General features: G+C 37.5%; 1 protein-coding gene across 1 annotated transcript in view; it reads left to right on the top strand.

Annotated features, from left to right (window-relative positions):
* LOC107664427 (echinoderm microtubule-associated protein-like 5) overlaps positions 1-25,734 on the top strand; it is a 102,195-nt gene that overhangs the window by 45,132 nt on the left and 31,329 nt on the right. The window contains exons 5-21 of the mRNA XM_016454995.1: positions 2,084-2,269; positions 4,363-4,498; positions 4,941-5,142; positions 8,771-8,908; positions 11,783-12,039; positions 12,139-12,351; positions 12,442-12,609; positions 13,932-14,038; positions 14,449-14,567; positions 16,471-16,657; positions 16,794-16,899; positions 18,202-18,295; positions 19,993-20,093; positions 21,088-21,281; positions 21,372-21,483; positions 21,780-21,907; positions 24,250-24,391. Of these exons, the coding sequence (XP_016310481.1) occupies positions 2,084-2,269; positions 4,363-4,498; positions 4,941-5,142; positions 8,771-8,908; positions 11,783-12,039; positions 12,139-12,351; positions 12,442-12,609; positions 13,932-14,038; positions 14,449-14,567; positions 16,471-16,657; positions 16,794-16,899; positions 18,202-18,295; positions 19,993-20,093; positions 21,088-21,281; positions 21,372-21,483; positions 21,780-21,907; positions 24,250-24,391 (2,590 nt within the window). The remainder of the gene's footprint in view (positions 1-2,083; positions 2,270-4,362; positions 4,499-4,940; positions 5,143-8,770; positions 8,909-11,782; positions 12,040-12,138; positions 12,352-12,441; positions 12,610-13,931; positions 14,039-14,448; positions 14,568-16,470; positions 16,658-16,793; positions 16,900-18,201; positions 18,296-19,992; positions 20,094-21,087; positions 21,282-21,371; positions 21,484-21,779; positions 21,908-24,249; positions 24,392-25,734) is intronic.

Raw genomic sequence — 25,734 nt, 5'->3', positions numbered from 1 at the left:
TGAGTCAGAACAGCCGGCATTGTAGTCTACTCTCCCAGGATCAGGAAACAGTCCTCCATAAAATGCGCTGCACACATCTGAATATTTAGGTTGAACTGTTTTGGAACAGTGTTGTAAATACAACTTAACCACTGATTTCTAGTCATGTCCATTTTTGGAAGGCCAAACAAAGTAGTTTTGCTTTCACAACGAATCACACAGTGCCTTCACGACATGGCGGCGGCGGCAACAATACTACAGCAAGAATAAAAGTTACGCCTTCTTTCTTTGCGTGAACATTTGGGTGGCGTTATGCAAATCTTCCCACATCGTGACGTAGATATGTGGGGGCGTGTTAGAACGAGCCGTTTTAGGTAGGCGTGGCTGACTCTTAACTTTTATAAAGAATATCTCTTTGGATTTGAGACTTTAGTCTTTGCAACTTTACAGATCTTCTTTATGCACCAAGAGCTTGTAACACTCCAAAGAGAAAGGAAAAATTGAAATCGCATCATATGACCCCTTTAAATAGGGCAGCTGACGAGGGGCAAACAGGTGATGGGAGTTAACTAATAATGACTAACGAGCAAATTAACTCAAGAGCTAAACTGAACAGGAACAAAACCATATAAGGAAAAACAGGAACAGGCAGACGTAACAGAAAAAGACAACACTAAAGTTCATACTCCTAACAAGTGTATTCTTTTAGTGTATTTTTTCCATAATAAGCATTCTTCTCAAAAGTATACTTATTTTTAACAAAAAATGGCTATATTCTATGTATTCATACAGTGTGCTTTATTAGTCTTCTGAAGCCCCACTGTCATAGTTAAAATGTCATTTTTCATTTAATTTAAAATGACATTTCCTGTTCCATGAAAGGAACTTAGTTATATTGATTTGGATCATGACTAAATATATAATGACATAATTTTCAGTTTTGGGTGAACTATTCACAATGAGTGTAAAGAACCTAAATATTTAATATCAAATGTTATCACGTTGGCAATATACAATTCAGAATCTTGTCTTTGACAGCTCAGGTTTTCTTACAGGAGGCTGTTGAGGACAAGGTTTAAATAGATGAAATAGAGCCTCATGAAATAGAGCTCTGAGGAGACACACACACATACTTGCATTTGTGGTTTACGGGGGACTCTCCATAGGCGTAATGATTTTTATACTGTACAAACTGTATTTTCTATCGCCCTACACCATACACTGGCAATTTTTGAATTTCATAAAACACCGTTTTGTATGCTTTTTAAGCCTTTTGTTTTACGGGGACACAGGAAGTGTCCTCATAAACCATGTTTACGTTGTAGTACCCATGTCATTATATACATTTGTGTCCTCATAAACCATATATACCAGTATACACACACACACAGCTGAATCAGAGTCAATGAGCCAATTATTATGCGCTGGCTATGGGAGCTTTCTGGGTTTGTTCTGAACTAAGTTCATGCCTGTGCATTTTAATGATGTGTTTAACGAGTGTTAGCATTAGTATGTTTGTGAGCTTGTGTGTGTGAGTGTTCTCAATGATTGCAAGGAAATTTATCGAGCTTGTGAACAGAAGTGCACCTTTATGTATGCTGCTGTGCTTTCGCAATATTAAGCTGTCACACAATTTATTCAGTAAGGCCTTTCAATAGGCTATTTGCTATAATACATTTATCAGGAAACAGCAATTGTCAGGTATACAAATCTTTACATGATATATTACTGCGTGGTCACTGAATTCCATAATAAATCAAAAAATCTTATGAATCATGTTTCAAACCTAAATTATGTGCAACAGGAAGTACTATATTGTTAGACCAAGAGCCAGATTTACTTAACAGGGCAAATGATCATTCTCATAAAAGCACAGATGGGAGTGAAAAGTTTTATTATTGATCTACTGACAATGCGCAAATTAAAGATCGTCACTAATGTTTGACTGTTTTTTTTTTTTTTTTTTGTAAATTCTGACAGTAGTTTTTTTTTTTTTACTGACAAAAGAGGGTTTTCACTGGCGCAAGCTGTCAGTACATCTGCCTCATGTATGTTTATGCAATTCACACGTTGTTGATTCATACTGACTCTCAATTGCCCTCAGTTTTGGAGTCTTTGTGGGAACGCTCTGACCCCTAAGCGTGGCGTGTTTGGGAAGACTGGAGACCTTCAGACTATCCTCTGTCTGGCCTGTGCGAGAGACGAGATCACATATTCAGGTGCCTTGAACGGAGACATCTATGTCTGGAAGGGAATCAGTTTAATGCGGACAGTTCAAGGGGCTCACGGGGTAAGTAAGGGAACGTTTTCCACAGTGTCACTAGAATGACCTCTGTTCCGAGTCACATAGATATCTGCTTACAGTGATTTATAAATTGAGTTTGATCTATAAAATGGCTCGCCTAGCATAACAGTTTTGTGATGAATATTGAAAGATAATATGGCTTTATTACTCTGTGATCTATGCAAATATTGCCAATGTAATAATTAAATAAAAAATAATTAAACTTTTATTATTATGTACCAGTCTCTGAGGTCCCCTTATAATTGTTATCAAGATTTTTACATCAAAGAACATCATAATTTAGAAGTAATAGGCTATGTTCTGTCCTTGTTTTGACCCCCTCATCAGAACGCTCTGTTTGAATAGGGGTGGATTGTAGACTTGGAAGTTAACGCTCACTGCTGTGATTGGCTAACACTTGTGTATGTTTGACAGCCTACGTCCTTCACAGATGGACGCTGCTGTGATTTAGGTTAAAAACACATAAATACTAAATATATCAAATGATCTGTAATGAAAGACAAAGCAATAGTGACCACGTAATAAAAACGGTTACTCACACTTGTGTGGTGCGACATTACTGTCGGATCTAATATAGTCAGCACAGCATCGTCTTTAAGTTTCAGTCTTTCTGAAAATCCTTCCATCGTTTATTTGTAAACGAATCTGTGATAAAATGAAGTGAACAAAGGACTGAGTTCTTACTGACGTGGTCTGAAACTTCATTAAAAATAAAGTTCATCCAGTCTTTCCTAACATTGGGATCAGAAGGAAGGCAATGCAAAGACTGTTTTTCCACAACTTGGCACTGCACAGCATCTTGTTGTCTTCAGAGCATCTTTATCGTTTGCTTTCCTAACATTGAGATCAGAAGGAAGGCAATCCAAAGACTGTTTTTCCAAAGCTTGACACTGCACAGCATCTTGTTGTCTTCGAAGCATCTTTATTGCTTGGTTTCTGTGTAGACCTGTGTTTGCCTCTCTTGTTATTAACACTACATGCGTGAATCGGTGGGCGGGGCTAAACAGGCAGTGATGTTGAAGCAGGCGTTGATCTTCTTCTGCGGAGGCGGTGCTTATGCACACTATTACATCATAGAGTAGAACATACCAAAAGCTGTTGTTTTGGCAGACTGGCTTCAATATGAGCTGTTTTTAGACTAACAAGAAAGTTTTGAGCTCTGAAACAGTCAAAAGATCATGGGAATTGACCCCTTTAATGTCTGTTAATTAGTAATTTTTATGAATTCAAATTTACAATTAACCAACAATATTCCTGTAGGTAAAATGTTATTCATATTTTATTTAAAAGTTTCTTATCATACATTTAATGCAACCTAAAGTCTGCTCATAATATTTTATATATATTTTCCCTGTATATTTAACATTTTTATAGGTATATTTTATATATATATATATATATATATATATATACGTCTACTATTATTGGCACCCTTGTAAAATGTCTTTACTGTTAAAATTTTTGTCTTAGGTTGTTTTCATAATATAATATTTGTTTTCATAATATAATATAATATAATATAATATAATATAATATAATAAACGGTATTAATGAAAACACTTATTAATACAGTATTACATTACAGTTACTATTTTAATAAAAAAAAAACTAAAATATTTCAGGCAATATTGAATAATAATAATAATAATAATAATAATAAAACATTTTATTTCTAAAATTCTGTTTCTATTCTACTTCCTCAGCTCATTATTGGCATTGTTGATATGTAAATGTGGCTGGTTGCAGGTTGAATTTGGTTTCTGATGTCAGAAATGACACCAAGGACTGTGGCTTATTTTCAATAGAAGCTATTTTTTAGCTGGGAAGAAGTTTTGAATTCTACTAGTTACAGTCTGTTTATGTAGTGCAATAAATTGTAATATTTCCAAATAGTGAGGACAGTTGGATTTTTTTCTCATTGATGTGTGGACCCTTTAAGATCTGCAAATCTTTTTCAACTTTATTTGACCCTTAGTGCCATTGCTGTGGTTGAAGTTTGAGACTTCAGATTCTCTGATTGTTTTAGTTGTCAGAGACATTCAGCCTCTCAGAGCTCCTGTGTGTGTGTGTGTGTGTAGTCTGGTATTTTCAGCATGAATGCATGTGAAGAAGGCTTTGCCACGGGAGGCAGGGATGGGTGCATCCGATTATGGGACCTGAACTTCAAACCCATCACTGTCATTGACCTCAGGGAAACAGACCAGGGATATAAGGGTGAGTCGCAAACTCCCAGAATGCATTACTCTACACTGACATTTATTTTGTTTAATCCATTAAGTTGCCACTTATCTTTTGTTGTTAAATACTCAGGATCCCACAATGCAAAAGTCTTTTGTCTCTAACGGAGCTGTATCTCTTTTCTTCTTTTACTTTTTTTTCCTCTGACTCATCAGTAGCTAGAGGTGAAAATTCAAGAGGTGCGTTGTAGTGGTCAGTGTTCTTTATGCAGGCTGTCCGCCCTGTGTTATATCCATAGCTCTTACCCCTGTTTGTCACCGATCCCAGATGTCTATATGTATTATCAAGCACCCAAGCACCCTCTCCATCCTTGACAGTCTACAGTGTACATCCTTCAGTATGTTTCAGGATCATGTCTGTTTGCTTCCACAGTCTCCTTCATTTGCTTACTAAGTGTTTATGTGGTGGATCTGTGCAGGCCTGTCAGTGCGTAGCGTGTGCTGGAGAGGGGATCACATTCTGGTGGGCACGCAGGACAGTGAGATTTTTGAGGTGGTGGTGCACGATCGCACCAAGCCCTTCCTCATCATGCAGGGTCACTGTGAGGGCGAGCTGTGGGCCTTGGCGGTTCATCCTACCAAACCTCTCGCCATGACCGGTAGCGACGACTGCTCTGTTCGGTAAGAGCCAAAAACAAACTACTGTAATACCACATGTGAATCACTTAGAATTACAAAAGATCTCTTTAATGGCTCAGTTGTTTTTCTAATATAGAAAATGGAATAAAAGAAGAACAAACTGAGATCCCTTGTGAAAAAGTGCACTTAACAAAAGCATACTTTTAAAAACAGTACTTATTACTGAAGTAATGTACCTTAGAACAATACACTTCAGAGAGGCCTCCATTGACAGCAATGCCACCCAAACTCTCAAGATTAATAAAGGTACTAAAGACGTCGTTAAAACAGTCAACGTGACTACAGTGGTTCTACAATAATTTTATGAAGTGACGAGAATACTTTTTGTGCGCAAAAACAAAACAAAAATAACGACTTTATTCAACAACCTCTTCTCTTCTGTGTCATTCTCATACGTTGTTTACGTCCAGCGCTTCGAGGTTCTATGTCAGAACGCCGGCTCATTATTGGACGGCTCCTGTAACAGCATCACACGCATGTGTCGCGCTGCTCACATGTGCAGCTTTGGCCAATAATTTGGCCAACAAGCGTGGACATTGCACAACCCAGAGAACTCATGGTGACCTTCGTCACTCGGAGCGCAAGGTCAGTTGCAGTTCGGAGCACTTTCAGAACTTCCGGATCGTGACCACCCTCGTGCAGGCAGTGCTTTAGCCTGATGGACCTGCAGTAACGCCGTAGCGTGTAAGGCAGAGGCAGCTTCTCCACAAGCCACATAAGCATCGCCGGACAGACCAGACGAGTACCTACAGGCCCAGGAGGGAAGGCATGGTTTGCCCCGCCAGGTGGAGGCTGTATTAGGACACAACTGCATTGCTACCGACTGCTCCACCAGGGGGATCTCCGTATACCCTTAGCTGCACCACCGTCGAGGGTGGTGAGGGAGGAGGAGCTAGCAGGCCGGTTTCTAGCAGTAAAAGGTGCCGTCCACAACCTGGTAAGCTTCTCGTGCACCTCCAGGAAGAAAGGCACCGGGGTGGGGCACTGAGAACCAGCCCCGAGAAACCAATCATCCAACCTCGAGGGCTCGGGACACGGTGGAGATTTCCACTCGAGCCCTACCCTCTTGGCAGCCCCGGCAAGCATAGCCGTCATCTCTGGATTCGACTCGGGCACTGCCACCATCCCGGAGGGGGATATTGGCGCCAAATCTTCCTCTCCAGAAAGCTCCGGCTCACCCTCCGATGCAGCAATTGACATCCGATCATCGGGGGGAGCCCCAAAGGATACGGCTGGTATAGTCCTTTTAGAGCATGCTAAAGCGCACAGGGGAGATGGCCACCTGCAACACAAACAGGGGAGATGGCCACCTGCAACACAAACGGGGTAGTGCAGCCTGATGTGTGCAACCCACTCTACATGGGAAAATGACTCATGTAGCACCGTTCCACCAACACGAAGAAGCTCCCTCTCTCTCTGAACTCGTCTCGTTCACAACCGAAGCTTGATAAGAGCAGAACGATTGACTCTGCTCTGCTCTGAAGCGAAAAGCTGAGTATGCATTGCACTTGCTGCCTGTTTATACTCACGCTGTGGTCAGTGGCAGCTGGATGCTATCATCGCATGCCAATGTGCATTGGCTTATTTAGTTTACACTCGAAGTAGATTGGTCTCTCCAGTGAGATCCCAATTCATCGGTCGACGTGACGTTCAAAGTGACCAACTGAAAGGGAACTGATAACCATTTTTAAGTGCCTTTTTATACCACTTTTATACCACCAATTTTACTGGTAGTCCACTGTATGAAGAATTTTTGGGTCTCATATAATGCAGAAACAATCAAGCAAGCAAAACACGCGTTCATGTATTTGTACTGGTGCAGAATGAGAGGACAGTAGTACAGCCTAGCGCATTTCACACTGGCTGCTAGATTCACTTTCGCTTGAAAGTCGTGTATGCCGGTTGAAAATAAATGATGTTTATAGTGAATGCCCCTATAAATGGTCTTATTTTTACGATTCAGTTTTAATCCAAATGATGCGTGTTCTAAGTGAGTGAGCATCAAAGATCACACAACATAATTGTGCGCACTCTCTCGCTCTCTCTCTCTCTCGGGGCATTTTAACGAGTATGAGTACGAGTACAGGAGCTCAGTATACCAGTATCGGTATCGGTGCATCCCTACTTATTTCCCTTCTCCCGCAACACTGTCATTGATATGACTGCGATAAGCGCGTGCTTCTGACGCTGCGTGCAGCTGAAATGAAAAACATTGACCTTAGAAATAACGAACGTGAAAATTGAGATAATGCTTAATATTTCGCTCCTGCATACAATGCAAACTGCTAACATGACTCGTAGTTTAAACTTGATTATGGTTGTTCATTTTTAAATTCAATTAGGCATACCACGCAATACACACAGCGATATGGATTAGAAGAGCATTCACTTATCTTAGATGTTGATTTCACTGTTTCTGAAGCACGCTGCAAACTGCTACAGCAATCACTATTCATATATTTGAATGTTGAGCAGAGAGCTTATTGGCTACCGATACAGGAGAGAACCAATTGGCTGTGTCATGTGATGATGTCATTAGGTCAGATTGAATTAGACCTATCGGACTGCGCCATCTAGAGTTTCATTCCAGAACTCTGTATTTCAAATCTATTAACATATTTACTGACAAATTGCTCAAGACCTAGTAATATAAAAATTATAATGAAATTTTATTGGGCGTAGTACTCGTGCACAATGCACATTTCTTAACATTAAGCCTAAAATGTGTTTTAATATCACTATCGATGAGGATTGTATCATCTTTGAATAATATTGGACTTTAAATGCAAGATATTTAAAGTGTACCTGAAGTATACTTGCAATAGTTCCACTTCAGCACAATCAAATATACTTCAGTATATCTTTAGTTGGACTTCAGCACTACTTCCACGCAACTGAAGTCCATTAAGTATAAAATGACCAAAATTACCAGTTTAGTATACTAAAAGTACAATTGCAGGGTATTTTTATTAAGTACGTAAATATATAAATGTATTTGTAGTATACTTAGCATGAAGAGCAGGCAAAAGCACGCACATCAATCTCAACTGGGTACTCGACTAAGAAACAAGTGGAAAATATTTTGGATGTAAAGTCGGCAACACCAAAGCTCCAAAAGTATCAAAAAATTAATTTTTTTTTAAAACTGTCGCATAGCATATGTGACGTTTCGAGCATGCAGGCTCTTCATCAGACTGATGAAGAGCCTGCGTGCTCGAAACGTCACATATGCTATGCGACAGTTTTTTTTTTTAAATAAATTTTTTGATACTTTTGGAGCTTTAGTATACTTAGCATAAAATAGATTTATTTTAAATACATTTTAGCATATTTATTTATTTTTCACTAAGGTACATTTGTTTTTCACAAGGGTTTACTTATGCAGTTCCGTTTGTACATGCTAGTGGCATGGAAAATTTACAGTAATTGACATTACACACTTCATGTGTCATGAGCTGTAATGAAACATCTGAGCAATAGAGTTTTCCTCAGTGAGTGTATTAACCTCAGATTAGATGAAGGCTATTAAGAACATGATCTTTAATATTTAGTGCACTAATTTGTGTATCTTTATGGGTTATTATTTCCTCTTTTTCTTTTTGAATGGGAGGATCTGGAGTCTTGTAGATCATGCGCTAATAGCACGTTGCAACATGGAGGAGCCTATACGCTGTGCTGCTGTTAGTACGGACGGAATCCACCTCGCTCTGGGCATGAAAGATGGATCCTTCACAGTGCTGAGAGTCAGGTGATGCACTCAGGCAAAACACAGCAGAACAGACTGTCTAGAGCAGGGATACCTGTCAAATTTAACCTACCACAAGCTTATCAAAACTGCTTCACTGCTTATTAATATTTGAAAACTGCTTGCCATGTGCAGCAAACAACCAGTGTTGCCAAACCCCTCCCTCAGAAAATCTCTAGAACCACCCTCAAAAGTCTCCATTTTTCACAAAAAGTCGCCAAATATGAAAACAAAGTAAATACAGGTAAATTTGGTAAAGGTAAAGGAAAGTAAATATATATATATATATACTTTACAAATGATAACAGTATAAACAAAATATAACAAAACATTAAATATAACAAAAAATTCTGAAGTGAAATTAGGAAATGCTTGTGATCTGCAAGCACATCAAACATGATGGAAATGATGGAAAGACACAATGTTGGGAATTTGTTTTATGTGTCACCAAAGTGCATCCCTGTCCTGCTCAAATACAACAGATAAGAGATATTATGATTCTCCAAAAACAAAAACTTTATTCATACAAACTTATTTCAGTCAACACACTCTATTACTACAAAGTAAGTGCAAAATACTGCATCCCAACACACATGAAACGATGATGCACTGTCTCTGTCTCTAAGTATCTGGTTGACATGACTGTGCATGAATTGTAGTATAACTTTTGTGTCCGTGGTTAAAACAAGATGTTCATTTCACAGTCAAATTCTGCTCCGGAGAGGTGCCCTTCTGCAAGCAGTGCTCCCAACAGTCCAATGGCACATCTTAACCTGGGCTCCAACAAAGAAGAGGTAAAGCACATCTAAATATACGCTGTGTACTGATCATCTCATTCAAATGTAGAAGTTGCTTAAAGGGTCATGAAACGCCCTGTTTCAGCACTGGTTAGTTCTCACCACAGTTTTAAAAAACGCTAAAAAAGTGGGCGTGGTGCACAGTGGAGCAGAGGGGGAAGAGGGGAGACAGACAACACACACAGCTTTGCATTCAGACAGTTTCATTTCACTCCCATCGAGTTAAAAACACAAATAAATGCATAGCCATTTGCGCTCTGCATCGAAAACATATATATGAATGAGCTGTTGCACCTCTCAGAACTTTTAAGGCTTATTCTGTGGTTTTTATATCAGCATTTTGACAGGTTGTGTCACAGAGCTGTAAAAACGGTTATGCTCACCAAGTAAATTAATCGCGTTTGTGCTGAACTCTTATTAAAAAGCAAAAACAAACACTCTTCTTCGATCCATGAACGTTTCTCTCAGTTAATGTGCGCAATCTCACAGTCTGAAACGTCTGTCATAGCAAATCAACACATGCTGTTGTGAATAATTAAGCGAAGCGTCTTCTCATAGGATAAGAACACACAGTCTCATGAATAATTTAATAGACACAGACGCGTCACGATGTACTATAGTCCATTGCCACGTCACAAATTGTGACGTCAACACAATGTAGATTTTAAACCCGGAAGATGAAAATAGCACAAAAAAGCTTAAAATTAACCAGTTTTCTCCAACAGTTAAAATGATCGGATGCTAACATTGTCTTCTATGATGTGCAACACAAACACCTCTGCTAAAATCTCAGAAAAAGTAGTCTGGGTTTTCATGACCCTTTAATGTTATTTATTTATTATCATAACATTTATTAATATTTGGATTAATAAATACTATAATAGTAATTGCATTTTTATATTTTCCCTTTTCATTTTAATTTTAGTTTAAGTTTTAGTATTTTTATAGGCTTACATCATTTATTTATGGGCTTAAATATTAGTTTTCCAGCATTTTTGTGTATTTGAACCTTTTCCAACAATGACTGTATGGTTTTGAGATCCATGTTTTCACACTGAGGACAACTGAGGGACTCACATGCAACTCAAACGCTCACTGATGCTCTAAAAGGAAAAATCATGCATGAAGATCAGGATAAATTTAACTTATTTTGCCTTCTGGGAAACATGTAAGTATCTTCTGTAGCTTCTGAAGGGCAGTACTAAATGAAAAAAGTATGATATTTAGGCAAAATAAGAAAAATTTACATATCTTCATTCTGTTCAAAAGTTTTCTTAATGCATGGTTTTTCCTTCTGGAGCATCAGTGAGCATTTGAACCTTCTGTAATAGTTGCATGTCCCTCAGTTGTCCTCAGTGTGAAAAGATCGATCTCAAAATAATACAGCCATTGTTAGAAAGGGTTCAAATACACAAAAATGCTGCAAAACCAAAGAATTTGTGGGACCTGAAGGATTTTTCTGAAGAGCAGCAGGCAGTTTAACTGTTCAGGACAAACAAGGGATTTATTAACAACTATCACTAAACAAACAAACAAAAAAAAAAAACAGCTGTGGATCATTCAGGTAACAAAGTATTAAGAATCAAGTGTATGTCAACTTTTAAACGGGGTCATTTTTATAAATTCAACTATTTTCTCTTGTGGACTATATGTAAATATCTTTTATGTGAAATCTTATTCAGGTCAGTACTAAATAAAAAATAACATGCATTTTGTACGATCCCTCTTATTTTGGTAAAATAATTAACATTTTGCAGATTCTGAAAGGTTTATGTAAACTTTTGACTTCAACTGTAAAAACTAAAAGGCAATTATTTGATGAATAAGGTGATTAAAATATAAGGCTGGTCTAAGACAGTTGGTTACTAATTGTTGGTTACTGCACATTTTAAAAAACACTCAAGTATTCACCAAAATCAAGCATCTATTTCTATTACCAGATAATTTTACTCAAAGGCCCCTGGTCACTCTGCACTTTCTAAAAGTGACCCCTGAGCTATGCAGTTTGAGTATCCCTGGTCCAGAGCAACCTAAAATAAGTAAAATATGCAAATCTGTTAGACCTGTACTCATTTTGCAGGGACATGACGGAGGTGGTCCACATTAAGGACCGTAAAGAGGCCATCCATGAACTGAAGTACTCCCCTGACGGAGCGCACCTAGCCGTGGGCTCTAATGATAACTCGGTGGACATCTACGGCGTTGTGCAGCGATACAAGAAGGCGGGCGAATGCGTGGGCTCCAGTAGCTTCATCACACACATGGATTGGTCCACTGACAGCAAGTATCTACAGACCAATGACGGCAATGGTCGGCGGCTCTTCTACAGGATGCCCAGTAAGAGCTCTGTACTCTCTTGGAATTATGTATTGCTTGTATTTATGCCTCGGATTGGATAATATAATTTCGACTGATTTAGGTATTGTTTGTGTTTAGGTGGTAAGGAAGTGACCAACAGGGAAGAACTGAAGCTTGTCCAGTGGTCTTCATGGACTTGTGTCCTCGGGCCGGAGGTGAATGGGATCTGGCCTAAATACTCTGATATCAATGACATCAACTCTGTAGATGCCAACTTCAATAGTCAAGTTTTAGTGACAGCAGACGATTATGGATTAGTTAAATTATTTCGGTACCCATGTGTAAGAAAAGGTGGGTCCTCTTTTACTCTTGGTCTCATTTTTCTTAATGACATTCTGTCATTATTTATGCTTACCCAGTCTGCCTTTTTTACATCTCTAGGTGCTAAGTTTAAAAAATATTTAGGGCATTCAGCACACATAACCAATGTCAGATGGTCACATGATTATCAGTGGGTGATTACTATTGGTGGAGCCGATCATTCAGTGTTCCAGTGGAAGTTTGTCCCCGAAAGGAAGTCAAAAGAAACTCTTCATATAGCTCCTCAAGGTGTCTATCTATCTATCTATCTATCTATCTATCTATCTATCTATCTATCTATCTATCTGTCTGTCTGTCTATCAAGTATAGTATATAAGTATAAAAATAAAAAATCTGTAAAGATAATGCATTATTGAAACAAAATGCCACTTTAAGGACACTTTTAAAAAGTGTGCATTGTAATGTAATTGTCAAATTAAAAGTTTTACCTTAAAGTACATTATATTTAAGTACATAAATCTTTGTTTTAATAATCTTTTGTCATGTTTTAAAAAAGTACACTGTATTATTATTCAATATTACATTTATAATTAATATATTTTAAATGTACTGAAGTGCGACTTTAAATGTGTAATTGCAAAGATATTTAAATGCATGACATAGAACTTTTATTAGAAATTACATTAAAGTAATGCTTGTCAATACATTTTGCAGTACACTTTTACCATATTTTAAAGACAATAAAAGTAATTATGAAATATAAAGATGTACCTAAGTCTTACTTGGGACAAAAATGCACTCTATAGTCTTTAATTTAATATAAATGTAATACATTTTCATTTAATTGCATGTGACATGCAGTTAAATGTCAGAAAACATTACATTCAGTTCGCACTTAAGTATATAATTTCTGTAACAAGTACTCTTTTTAAAAGTATGCTTAGATTAAGTATTTCAATTAGTAGATGTTTTTGTTGCACTCTGAGCAGTTATAAAATTAGGACAAATAAACAAGGACAAATTTACACTATAAAAAACCCTAATAAAAACATAAATTGCTCTAATGTTAAAATATAAAACAAAGTGATGATTAAATATTTCAGTAAAAAACTCTGTAAATCGCTAACTGAAGAAATCATCAGAATCATAATTTAAATGAACTGTCGGAACAAACTGATCTTTTGAAAAATGTAAATCTAAAAATCTATTAAAGAAACAAATAAATGTCAAGGCAATGGCTGTGCTGCTAAAATACATGCTGGATTATATAAGCAAAGCACCGTTTTACTAATGCAAAGTGAGTCGACTTTTTCTTGTTTTTTTTCTTTGCATGTTGCTGCTCAGTCTACTATGTCGCTGTTCATTTTCCTAATGGATTTCTCACTGCTCACGTTGGCAGTTCTGTTTCTTAGCCATCAGCAGTTTTCTTAGTGATAAATCTATAAAGAGGAGGGGCAGCACTTAGAAATGACTAAGTTACTCAGGGTTTCTCAGGAGATCATGATAAATGGAATAGTTGCTAATTTGTTAATTCATTTATTTGTTTTGCTTGAGTGGAATGCCTAATCTACACAGGAGTTAAATTTTTTTTTGCCCTTTCTGTCTTACAGAGACATTAGTAGACTCACACAGTGAGGAATCCGACTCGGATCAGTCAGACGTGCCTGAGATGGACTCTGAAATCGAACAGGAGACCCAACTTACTTACCGACGACGGGTTGTTTAATACATATGTTTATCAAAACCTGAGAGCAGGTCCTCTCATGGGTCTGAATTCCTTAAAGGGGTCATATGATGCGATTTCAATTTTTCCTTTCTCTTTGAAGTGTTACAAGCTCTTGGTGCATAAAGAAGATCTGTAAAGTTGCAAAGACTAAAGTCTCAAATCTAAAGAGATATTCTTTATAAAAACGAAGCGGAGTCCAGCCCGGGGTCGTCACATGTGGTTGCCGCAAGCCCGCCCGCCGCGCCGTTCTCAAGCCCACTCGCCGGACGCTCCTTCGTCGAATCCGCCGGCTGCCGCTCACTCAAGGCCACCGTGTGTGAAGCTATGTTTCGTTGTGAAAGCGAAACTACTTTGTTTGGTTGTGTGTTTTGGGAGTTTTATGATGATGTTTTTTGGCACAGGTTTACAAAGAAGATCTACCTCAGCTCAAAGAGCAGTGTAAGGAGAAGCATCGTGCCATGGCTATGAAGAAAAGGGAAAGAGCTCCAGCCAGTGGATTGAGGTTGCACTTTATACATGGGTAAGTGCTTCAACAGATCCCAAACAGCATTGACAGCCATTGTGGTTTGTTATTTGAGGAGTACTGTGGCCGAGAAGTGCAAAACAAATCACAATTCTGAAAACAAAATGACTGGGCGAGACATCTGTCAATCAACGTATACAGGAAGAACCAGCTGAAGAACAGCAGAGTCATGGTAGAAAGTTCGGAGATGGTATTAAAGTAGCTCAGTTTAAATGTATTGTATGAATTGCCCTTTACTATGGAATAAAAAATACAGAGTGTCTATTTACATTTAGTTAAAAGTGGCTATAAATCATCAGCTCCAGTGGTGCAGATGGATAAGCGCGTGTCGTTGGTTTTGTTTTTATACAGTCTATGGTTTTTTGACGCGATCGACCCGGGTTCGATCCCGCCTTTTGCCGAACTTTTTTTTTCTAATATGCGATTAATTGTGTATGAGAAACATACTTTTTTAATGCAGAAAGATTACAATTCAAAGCATGATATGTGTAAATAAACCTATGGGGATTGTAATGGGAGTGATTTAATTTTGAATAGACCACACATCTGGTGTAGACACAGTGTAAAGTGGTCTCCATTTATTTTTCATTATTTATTTATGCACCTGCAAATCAAAAGTTTATTTAGCTAAAAATATGCATAACACAGCTCTGGCAAGTGCCAGTTTCAGTCCCAAAGATGAACTTTAGTCACCCTTAGAGACTATAGAGCAGTTGCTGTCAGTTCACAGATCTTATGAAGGTTGTCTCCAGGTTGATGTTTTTTGACATTACCAATACCTTCAACATCAGCCTGCCTCTCTGACTCAGACAAAGCTCAGAGTGATGCACGTGGACACCCCCAAAGTCTGCTGGATTACTAGACCTTTCTGACAGCCTCCAGCTGTGTTCTGGAGAAGATGGTGACCAACGCTGAGGTGTCTCAGGAACCGTGCTGTCTGCTTTCCTTTTCACCCTTTACATGGCAGACTGAAGGGAGTTAAAACTATGCCCACAAGCTCATGCTTTCCAACTAACTACTCTGAGATAAGTTGGAGTCGGGGAAGAAAGTGAAAGGCTGTCTTGTGCTGTTCACCAGTGTAGAAGTTGTCCTGGAAACTGATCTGGGTTGGACTCACAACACAGTTGCCCATCAGATTCAGTTTTGGTCTTTTAACACTCAAACGTGCTAATCCTTCTCAAAAACCCTCAGATGAACTCAAAGGTCTGCAATGACAACTACAGCTGCATTAAGGTGAACTGCAAATGTATAGATGTAAGGACATCATGAAATGTATTTAGGCCAGTGTTGCTTTTCTAAAGCTAGATACAAGTTATGCTCTGCAGTTTACAAAATGGATAAAAAAAATAAATAAAAAAAAGCTTTGTTGTAATTTGTATCTCAATGCTCAAAGTCAGCATGAAATGAAAATTCACCTTTTGCTTTAAAAAAAAAATACATATTACAGATCTTATTGTGAACAATTCATCTGTGCATCATTCATGACCTCATCAAAATGTCATAACTAGATGTTCCGGTGACAGAATGACAGAATTTCTGTCTTTCTGGAGTCTCTTGGTAGATTTGTACATGCAATTTTTAATAAAGTATAATAAGACTTGTTTCATTCGTAAAAAACTTGTTTTTTAAACAAGTCAGTTGAGTGCCTTATTCAGTGGCTCACTCATGATTAAAAAAAAAGCATTCATTTGTCGCCACCTATGGCTTAGTTATGTCATTACAGAGCAAATTGTTTTGGTGAAAGGATTCAGAAGATTTGGAAATATTCAAATTCGCTTGAATACAATTACATTCAGATAGATATGTACATCCATGCATGCAAGTGACTTTAGTATAGGGTATAGGATGAGCTATGATCGAGGGGACATTTTTAATATGTGTGTGTGTAAATGTGTTTTAGTTACAGAGGTTATGACTGCAGAAGTAACCTCTTCTACACTCAGACCGGTGAGATTGTGTATCATGTGGCGGCTGTGGGAGTGGTGTACAACAGACAGCAGAACACACAGCGCTTTTACCTGGGCCATGATGATGACATCCTCTGTCTGGCCATCCACCCCGTCAAAGACTATGTAGCCACAGGCCAGGTACAGTCAGCTGAACAAACGTCTGTCTTTGTCATCAACAGTACACAGAGCAGAGATGTTTCTCTCCTGAATAGAATAGATTTAGTTCAGCTTATGGTCAGGGCATTTTAATTATCTGTGTTTGTTTCTTATCCAGGTGGGCCGTGATTCTTCTATTCATATATGGGAAACAGAGTTTTTGAAGCCATTGTCTGTTCTTAAAGGATTCCACCAGTTTGGGGTGTGCGCACTTGACTTCTCAGGTATGCACTGTGAAAAAAAGCCCCACCCTGAGGTCAAGTCTGGTATCCTGATTATTAGTGGCAACATAACTATTACTGTTGATTTAAAGATTAAAAGAACTTCACTTTTTAATGTCAATATTTCTTGTCAATTTAATGCATCCTCGATAAAAATTGGTATTAATTTCTTAAGTTAAAAAATTCCTACTGACCCCAAACTTTTGAATTATATTGTATATTCTTTATGAAGTGGAGTGAAGAGCCAAAGTATACAACAAAAAGAAGACTTTAGGAGACTAAAATGATCCTTCAAATACTACAATGAACAAATAGCTCCACTTTCTGACACATATAAAATAGTATGACTCATGGTCTGAATCAAAGTATGAATAGAATAGTATTTCCAGTCTGGAAAAAATAGGTCAGCCACCTTGTGTGTGTGTGTGTGTGTGTGTGTGTGTGTGTGTGTGTGTGTGTGTGTGTGTTGTTCTTTGCGTGAAACAAAGGAAGCTTTGAGTGGAACATAGAATCAAAAGGAATGTTTTTTTAGAATCTTTTTTTTGTTATATTTTCTTAACAGTGAGGCATGAACTGTTTGACACTCAGAAGATGACATTTTATCTATCTGTAACAGCTCTGAATAGGATTTGTAACAGTGGATTTCATAGCAAACTTACCTGAGCAGGTTCTCCATATTCTGATCTCTATTAAATTTATGCATTTGGCAGACACTCTTATCCAAAGTGACTTACATTGCATTTAAGGTATACACACTTTTATTAGTTATTGCATTCCTTGGGAATCAAACCCATGACTTGGCCTTGACTGTGTAAGCTGCAGAAAGCCTGTTAGTCTTGCACATACAGACTTTGCCACATATTCTTCTCCATTTTGCAGATTATTTTTGCTATAAACTGCCCATTTATGCAGGAATAGTCCATGTGGCTAATATGTAAAACCACCGATCACATTTATTTATTTTTGTATGTATTGATTCTGAAATAGCTGAAACATTCTTTGACAAATTTCGTGTTTAAAATCAAAGGGTCAGATTTATAGAAGAGCTTCTCTTGGCAAAGCTAAAACAGCAGAGCCTCCTAGTATCTGTCAATGTCATGGGCCTAAGCATAAATGATTATTCTCATTAGATGCCATCCAATTAAAATTTCCACTGGAGCGATGCTGTCACATTGTATTACTTTGTTACTTTACACATTGTTAGCAGGGTGGAGATGGTATAAAATCATTACATGATATACATGCTATTATTTGGCTGATGTTGAGTATAAACAGAGCCGTACTGTATGATGTCTGTCTCTGCAGCAGATGGGAAGAGGCTGGCTTCAGTGGGTCTGGATGACAATCATACCATCGTCCTTTGGGAATGGAGGAAAGGAGAGAAGCTCTCCACCATCCGGTGAGTGAATAATACCTGCTTTGCTTCGTTAAAGTTGTAGCCCAAGTTTGTTTGCTTGGGGCAAATTATGTGCTAGTGTGCTCCTAAAAGCTGACAAAATACACTTTTGGCAGATATAAGCATGTGAAAGTCACAGTAATTATCTTACAGGAAAAAAAAAATATATATATTGATGACTCAAAAATATCTGTCCAATAAAATTGTATCTAGAATGAATTCCCTCTTCCAGTATTACCTATATAATTGACTATTAATAACTAGAAGCGAATCTGTGGTGTAAACTAAACCCCTATTGGCTATTTCAAAAAGAGACAAGCAATTAGATATCTCTCATATAATTTTGATTATAATTTATGCATTTAGCAGATGCTTGTATCCAAAGCGACTTACAGTGCACTCAGGCTATACATTTTTTACCAGTATGTGTGTTCCCTGGGAATCGAACCCACGACCTTTTGCACTGCTAACGCAATGCTCTACCACTGAGCCACAGGATCACATATCAGCATCCATATCAACTATTTTTAAAAGAAAATTTGTGCTTTTTTCACCAAGCAGCCAAAGTTTTAATGACACTTTTTAATACTTTGAAATATTAAACTAAGGGTTGTTTTATCCTTCTGTCACAAAATACTGTTAGATGTTAATTAAAATTGTATTTAGTTATTTATTTGGTGTGTTGTGTTCATTTAAATGGGAGTATTGGTGTTGTATCTCTAGTGCTTATATTAGACTTTTCTTTGTTTTAAAACTGGCTTTTAAAATCCCACACAGTGAGCCGCAAGGGTCCATAGAATATTTCCGAGAAAATGTGTTAAATAAATAAATGAATAACTAAATAAATAAATCAAATAAAAAAAGGAACAATTACTTACATTTAAACTGGTCAGAAAACAGTTGCACATATTTATACTATTTTATTTTTCCCAATATAAATGGGTGTTTATACACTAAATATAAAACTGTCTTAATATTTTAAAAACCTTTAAAACTTGCCTAACACAAGTTCTGTTTTTAAAATCTATATAAACCACGTTCAAAACATTATTATTACTAGCCTTAAGTATTACACAGAAAAGCTCTGGCAAGCATCCACAATGTTCTTGGAATGTGGTGGCAACCTAGAATTTCTTAAGAAACTCTCAAAATCTTGTGTAAAACAGCTGTTGCTACCATTACATCCAACTACAACTCTTTTAACCTGTTAAAAACACTGTAATGTACATCCTCTCTCTGGTTTACTGTGGTAATATAGCAAGGTTTCAAAGAGTGCATACTTGCTCTTAGAGTTTGAAGCATTTGTATTCCCCTGTCTGGATGCTCTTGAGTTCATAGGTAGTGCAGAGCTCCAGCCAACTCCTTCCTGGGGCTTTCTCTGGTAGAGAGGATGCTTGTGCGGGTGGAAGTAAATAGGGCCTGACAGTGCAGTCACTGCTCAGTGCTCTGCCCGCTCCACATTGGGCCTAATGCAAAATCGCAAACAGCCACTGCCCCCCGTGCTGCTAAATTCCCCACCGGCACTCAGACAGTGGAAACAGCACAGCAGACAGGTCAATTACAGCCCTACAGTGCCGATTGCAAACCTTTAAACTCTTAAAAAAGATCGAGGGCTGTTCAGTTCATCCTTTTTGGTGTCAGCAAAAGAATCCCAAATACATTTAACAACATACTGTAAATGTCTCTCTTTTTATTTACAGGGGAAGTAAAGACAAAATGTTTGTCATTAAAATCAACCCGTACATGCCAGACAAACTGATAACCGCTGGAGTGAAACACATGAAGTTTTGGCATAGAGCAGGTAGGTCTATGGCTATGTCCATATGAATCCGGATATATTTGAAAACGGTGCTTTCATTTCAAAATGCTCTCCATCCAAAAATGTTTAAGTGTTTTCCAAAAGTCGCTCATTCAGATGACACAGGTCGCACTCAAAATTGTCATTCCATGAGTGGTCTTAGGGGGAATTTACACGACACCATTTTCACCAAAAAATGTAAAACTTTTTATGCACTTTGGCCGTTCATTTACATGACAACAGCATTTCTTGGCATGATTGCGTAAGTGTACGTTTTTGAAAACTATACCATTATTGTCTCTGTGTAAACTACAAAAACACAAATGTGTGAAAACAATGTCATGCACATGCGTATTATGTGTTATGGCATGCATAATACAGCATTTTAAGTCATTTTCACAGATCTGTGTGAACAGGATCATTTTGACAACATTGTCGTCTATAAAGCTTACCCATTTTTAGCATATCTTTGTCATGTAACACACTAAAATGCAACTCATCATCTTTTGCCACAGAATAGCAATTGTGAGTAAATATTCTGTCAACTTTGCAGAAATGAAATATGAAGATATTACAAAGTAACGCTTATCTTTAGCAACATTATTTTGGGCAAAGTGAATAGCAGGCACAACATTGTGGCACAAACTTAGATACATAAGGGGTACAATTTGAAGCATATGACTAAATGTGCATCATCGTTTTTGAATTCGTCTGTTTTACAGTCCACACATGAAAACAGTGTTTTCAAATGTATCCACTTGGGAGAACATCTTCAAAAAGGTCAATTTTTGCTGGAAGGTGTATTCGTACCGAGCCGAGTCGTACCACGCAGTGGAAAAGCGCCATTAATGTGTACAAAAGGCCAAAACTTAGAGGAAAATAAGTGTTTTCAAATGTATACGGATTCACATGGACATCTTGCGCATGTCTTGTGGAGTATGTGAATCAGTACACTTCCCCTGTCAGAGATCATCTCACAAACCTTTGCTGTTCTCAGGCGGTGGACTGATTGGGAAGAAGGGCAGCATGGGAAAAACCGAAACAATGATGAGCGCGGTATACGGCTGGACGGAAGAAATGGTGTTCTCAGGAACCTGCACTGGAGACATCTGCATCTGGAGAGACATGTTCCTAGTGAAAACCGTCAAAGCTCATGATGGGCCTGTTTTTAGCATGCACGCCCTGGAGAAGGTATCAGATTTAGCTTCAAATAGGAAATAAGATTGAGTTACTGTCCCTTTAAATATTTCAGAAATATTATGTGAATGTGTTGTTACTAAGGGTTTTGTGACTGGTGGAAAGGATGGAATAGTGGCTTTGTGGGACGACACGTTTGAGAGATGCCTCAAGACGTATGCCATAAAACGAGCGGTGCTGGCCCCAGGCTCCAAAGGTGAGTACATTTCTTGCATTATTTCAAAGACTATCTACAGTATCTATCTATCTATCTATCTATCTATCTATCTATCTATTTTATTGTACACTGTTTTGCATTTTTTACTGGAAAACAAAACAAAAATACTAATTAAGAAACAGTCTTTGCAGTGTAGCTTCAACAGTGTGAATAACTTATGCAGTTAAAGCCATTCAAAAACATCCATGCATTCTCAAAGAACATTCAGTGTGTTTAATAAATAGAAAGCCAAGGTCATGGATGAGTGTTTATTTATAACACGTCCCTTCCTGCAGGTTTGCTTTTAGAGGACAACCCCTCCATTCGTGCCATATCTTTGGGTCATGGGCATATTCTTGTAGGAACAAAGAACGGAGAGATTCTGGAGGTGGACAAAAATGGGCCCATCACTCTTCTGGTTCAGGTAAGGCACAGATTCAGCTGTCAGATTAGCATGACAAGCCATGAAACATGGGGGCAAAAAACACTCTGAGAAATAAGACTAAATAAAGGATTGTTTAAAGATTATTACTGTGTTTTTCCCTAATGAGCTAAATTGTTGAAAATTAAGAGGCTTAACAGATTCATGCGGCCTTCCCTCAATTAAATTATGCACTCGTGAATAAACCATGTGCATACATTAAAGCAATAAACCCAAAGAAGCCATGGTTTACAGTGATTTTAGAACAGTGAAGGGGAGTTAATAGGTAGAATGTGATGTTCTCCAGTAATGTTTAGCAGAAGAGTTACCAAGCAACACACAGAAGCAGCAAGAAACCAATGCAGTGGTGCAGTAATACTGGTGTTTATAGGTCACAGTTGTGTGTTTATAGAGTATTTTACAACAACTTGGCTCAGCCAATCATCAGACAAGGACCGGAACTGTCTGCACATACCTTGTGCAACAACATGAAGGCTTTTTTATCTGTCAGACTCAAAAAAGCCTCTTTGATATGTCTGACAACACCTGCTTCTGTTCGTTATGACAGTGAGCTGGTAATATGTATTACACAACCGTTTAAAAAACTTGACCAAAAACAACCGTTAAGAAACTTTCAATCCCCATTACGGTTCATCTATTTAAATCACAACACAGTAGCTCTTTACATTTGAGGCATAATGAGCTATGCAAGAGAAAATAAAACTCTTATTAAAACCTTTTAGAAGGTTGATGTTTCATTGGTTGATCTTGTGGCTTATGGTTTATACTATTAGTATAGTATTTTTTTCTAGTAATATACAGTATATACATTATAAACTTTGTTAGGGTGGTTTCAAGGCATTTTTCTGTTGTGTTTAATTTAGTTTGAACCATTTAGGTTTCTTCAGCTGTTTAGAACAGATTTTTAGAAATTTCAGTCTTAAGTTTGCCATCTGTTTTTGTCTTTAAAAACATTGGTCAATTGTAGTATTTGCATACTGAACTGTGATAGGTCTTCTCTCTTAGGCCTGTTTCTATACAAAATTGTGCAAAATACATCTAATTAACTTCCTGTATTACATATGCCTGTCATTCTTTGTCCTACTACCTATACTTGGATTTTTTAAAACTCTTTTCTCCTTATCGCTGTCTTGCAAACAGTGTTATTTTCTTCTAGAAATACAAATCTACTTTGTAAAACTTTTTTCCTTACAGCAGCACCCGTAAATGACCCTGAGAATGAATGAGTCAGTCAAGTGTCTGTCTCTCCACCTGCCCTCACCACTGAACCACTTTGTAATGTTGTGTTCTGCACAACAGTTTTGCCATCATCACTGGAACTAAATTGCTCCAGTTCCACTTCAGGGACAAACAAAATGGTCCGAGGCTGTTGTTATGTAATAAATGGTAAACGGCAGTAACTGCAGACTGGGCAAAAATAGTAGTTTTCCAGTATTTCTGTACTCAGACTGTCATGGTTAAGCAAAGTAGTTGGTTTTTGGGCAATGATTAAATATGTGTCTTTTTGGCTTGTGTGGCTTGAGTTTTAGAGCCAGACACAGTGATTAATTGCAGGTTGGTGCTTGTTATTGAAGTCATTGTTTACCTACTAAATGCTATATATCAGTTGGTGCAAACCCTCCATTGCTTTATTTAGCTTGTTAATTTATCAAGTGATTAGTAGGATGTAGAAATGAACAAAAACAACAACAAAACTCTGCATTTAGTTAGCCTTAGTCATAGATTTTTATAGGTCCTACTTGCTGCTAGAAAACATTTGAGCTTGATTGAATTCTTATTTATTGCACTCTGAAATGCTTTTCCGGAAAACCTTTTATGGATCCCTTAGGTGCGTCAGAATAAACTAGGGGAAATTCTCTAAAAATGAATTGTGCCTGCTGACAGTATTGTTTATTTGCATGTGGATTATTTTAGCATCCGATTCGCTAAAAAGAAATGCAAATCAGGTATAGACTGCGAGGTAAAGACTGCGGAGGATACGGCAGACTATCATGATCTGGCGTACTTTACTGGGACTGTACAGCATCACTCCACCACTGTTTTCCAGGCTTCTGAATCAGCTCTTTAACACCATGTGTCTGGATATATGCCCAGTTATAATGGCCTTCTCCATCATTTGATGAATCACTGCCACCATGCTCACTAGAAAAATGTAGATGTACTCTTTTAAATACAATTTTCAGGCGGAAAAAGCTTGATGTCTGTCATGAGCATAAGAAAGGAGATGTGTTTGTGCTGAAAAGAATGACAGTTATGTTGATGTGTTAGTATTAAATCATGTGTGTGTGTGTGTGTGTGTGTGTGTGTGTATGGGCTGTATTTAGGGCCACATGGAGGGTGAGGTCTGGGGTCTTGCCACTCACCCGCATCTGCCACTGTGTGCCACTGTGAGCGACGATAAGACCCTGCGCATATGGGATCTCTCCCCCAGCCACTGCATGCTCGCCGTACGCAAACTCAAGAAAGGTAAGAAGATGTTTACTAATTACTCATTAGAATCTGCAGCTTTTTCCATGTGTTCACAGGCCTTAATAAAATATTGGGTCACACTTTCTTTTAATGTGTCCGAGTTGCAGTGTAATTTTACATTTAGTCATTTAGCAGACGCTTTTATCCAAAGCGACTTAGTATAGAAGATTTGGAAGCCACTCTTGCCAGTCTTAGGGCTTCAACAACTGAAAGCAAGGCAGTCTCGGTCGAATGTCCACTTCTGAAGCCAGATTGGTTGCTGTCCAGGAGGTTGTTCTGTGTGAGAAAGGCTGAGACTTGGTTGAACACAACTTGTTCAAGTGTTTTTGCAATGAAAGGTAGAAGGGAAACCAGTCTGTAGTTCTCTAAATTAATTAGTGAGTACTGAGCAATAGTAATTAAGAGTGTGTACTTACTATAGGTTTAGGATTAGAGGTTTGTTTAGTTCTTGTTACTTGTAATCCTGCATAAATTAGTGTTATTACTATAGTAGTGTAACAAGCACAAATACAAATTAAAGTGATTACCAAATATTGTTATATGAATAAAAGTAAAACTCAATAATCTCTTAAAACAGCATACAGTAACAAGGATGATTTGGAGCAACGGGCTAGGGCAGTGTCATATATTGAATATTCACAATGCATTTTACTGCTACCCTAAAATTAAGCTACTGTACGATGTGGTTTTGCAATGATTTTCCTAAAGAATGTGTCATTGAACTAGTTTCGCAGTTCTTCCTTGCCTTGAGAATTTAAGAGTGTTAAGATGGTTTTTTATAAACTTCAGTGGAAAAAAAATATTGGTAATTTTCCTTCATGAAAAAGAAGTACTATATACCTGTAGCGTACTTTTGAAAAAGGTACTAATTGCAGAAATAATATATTTAAGTGTGAACAAAGTGTAATGGTTTTGGATGCTTGTTATCTACAATTAAATGAAAATATATTATAGTTTAAATTTATACTAAATGTAATAAGTCGAAAGAATAATTTTTTACCCACTTAAATTGTTTTTGTATTTGAATTTATACATTTGTAATAATGACAGTTTAGTACATTTAAAACATATAAATGTATTAAAATATTAATATTAAAACATTTATATTTAAATGTAATTTCAAATAACACACTACAGTTAAAATATGAATCAAGTATATGTTTCGGTATGTTAATAAGTGTACTTCTTGAAAGTATGACAAAAACATAATTTCAAATTTATAGTATACACTAAAACCTTTAATTTATAGTAAAACATTTTTGTACTATATTTTTAATTTAATATAAAACTTTTTAGTAAAACGTTTCATTTCAAATTATCATGACATGCACTTTTTAAGT

The sequence above is a fragment of the Sinocyclocheilus anshuiensis genome, unplaced genomic scaffold, assembly GCF_001515605.1.
Source record: "Sinocyclocheilus anshuiensis isolate Anshui unplaced genomic scaffold, SAMN03320099.WGS_v1.1 scaffold167, whole genome shotgun sequence".
In the NCBI taxonomy this organism is placed as follows: Eukaryota; Metazoa; Chordata; class Actinopteri; order Cypriniformes; family Cyprinidae; genus Sinocyclocheilus; species Sinocyclocheilus anshuiensis.
The sequence above is the reverse complement of the archived record's forward strand: the minus strand, read 5'-3'. Positions and strand labels throughout refer to the sequence as shown.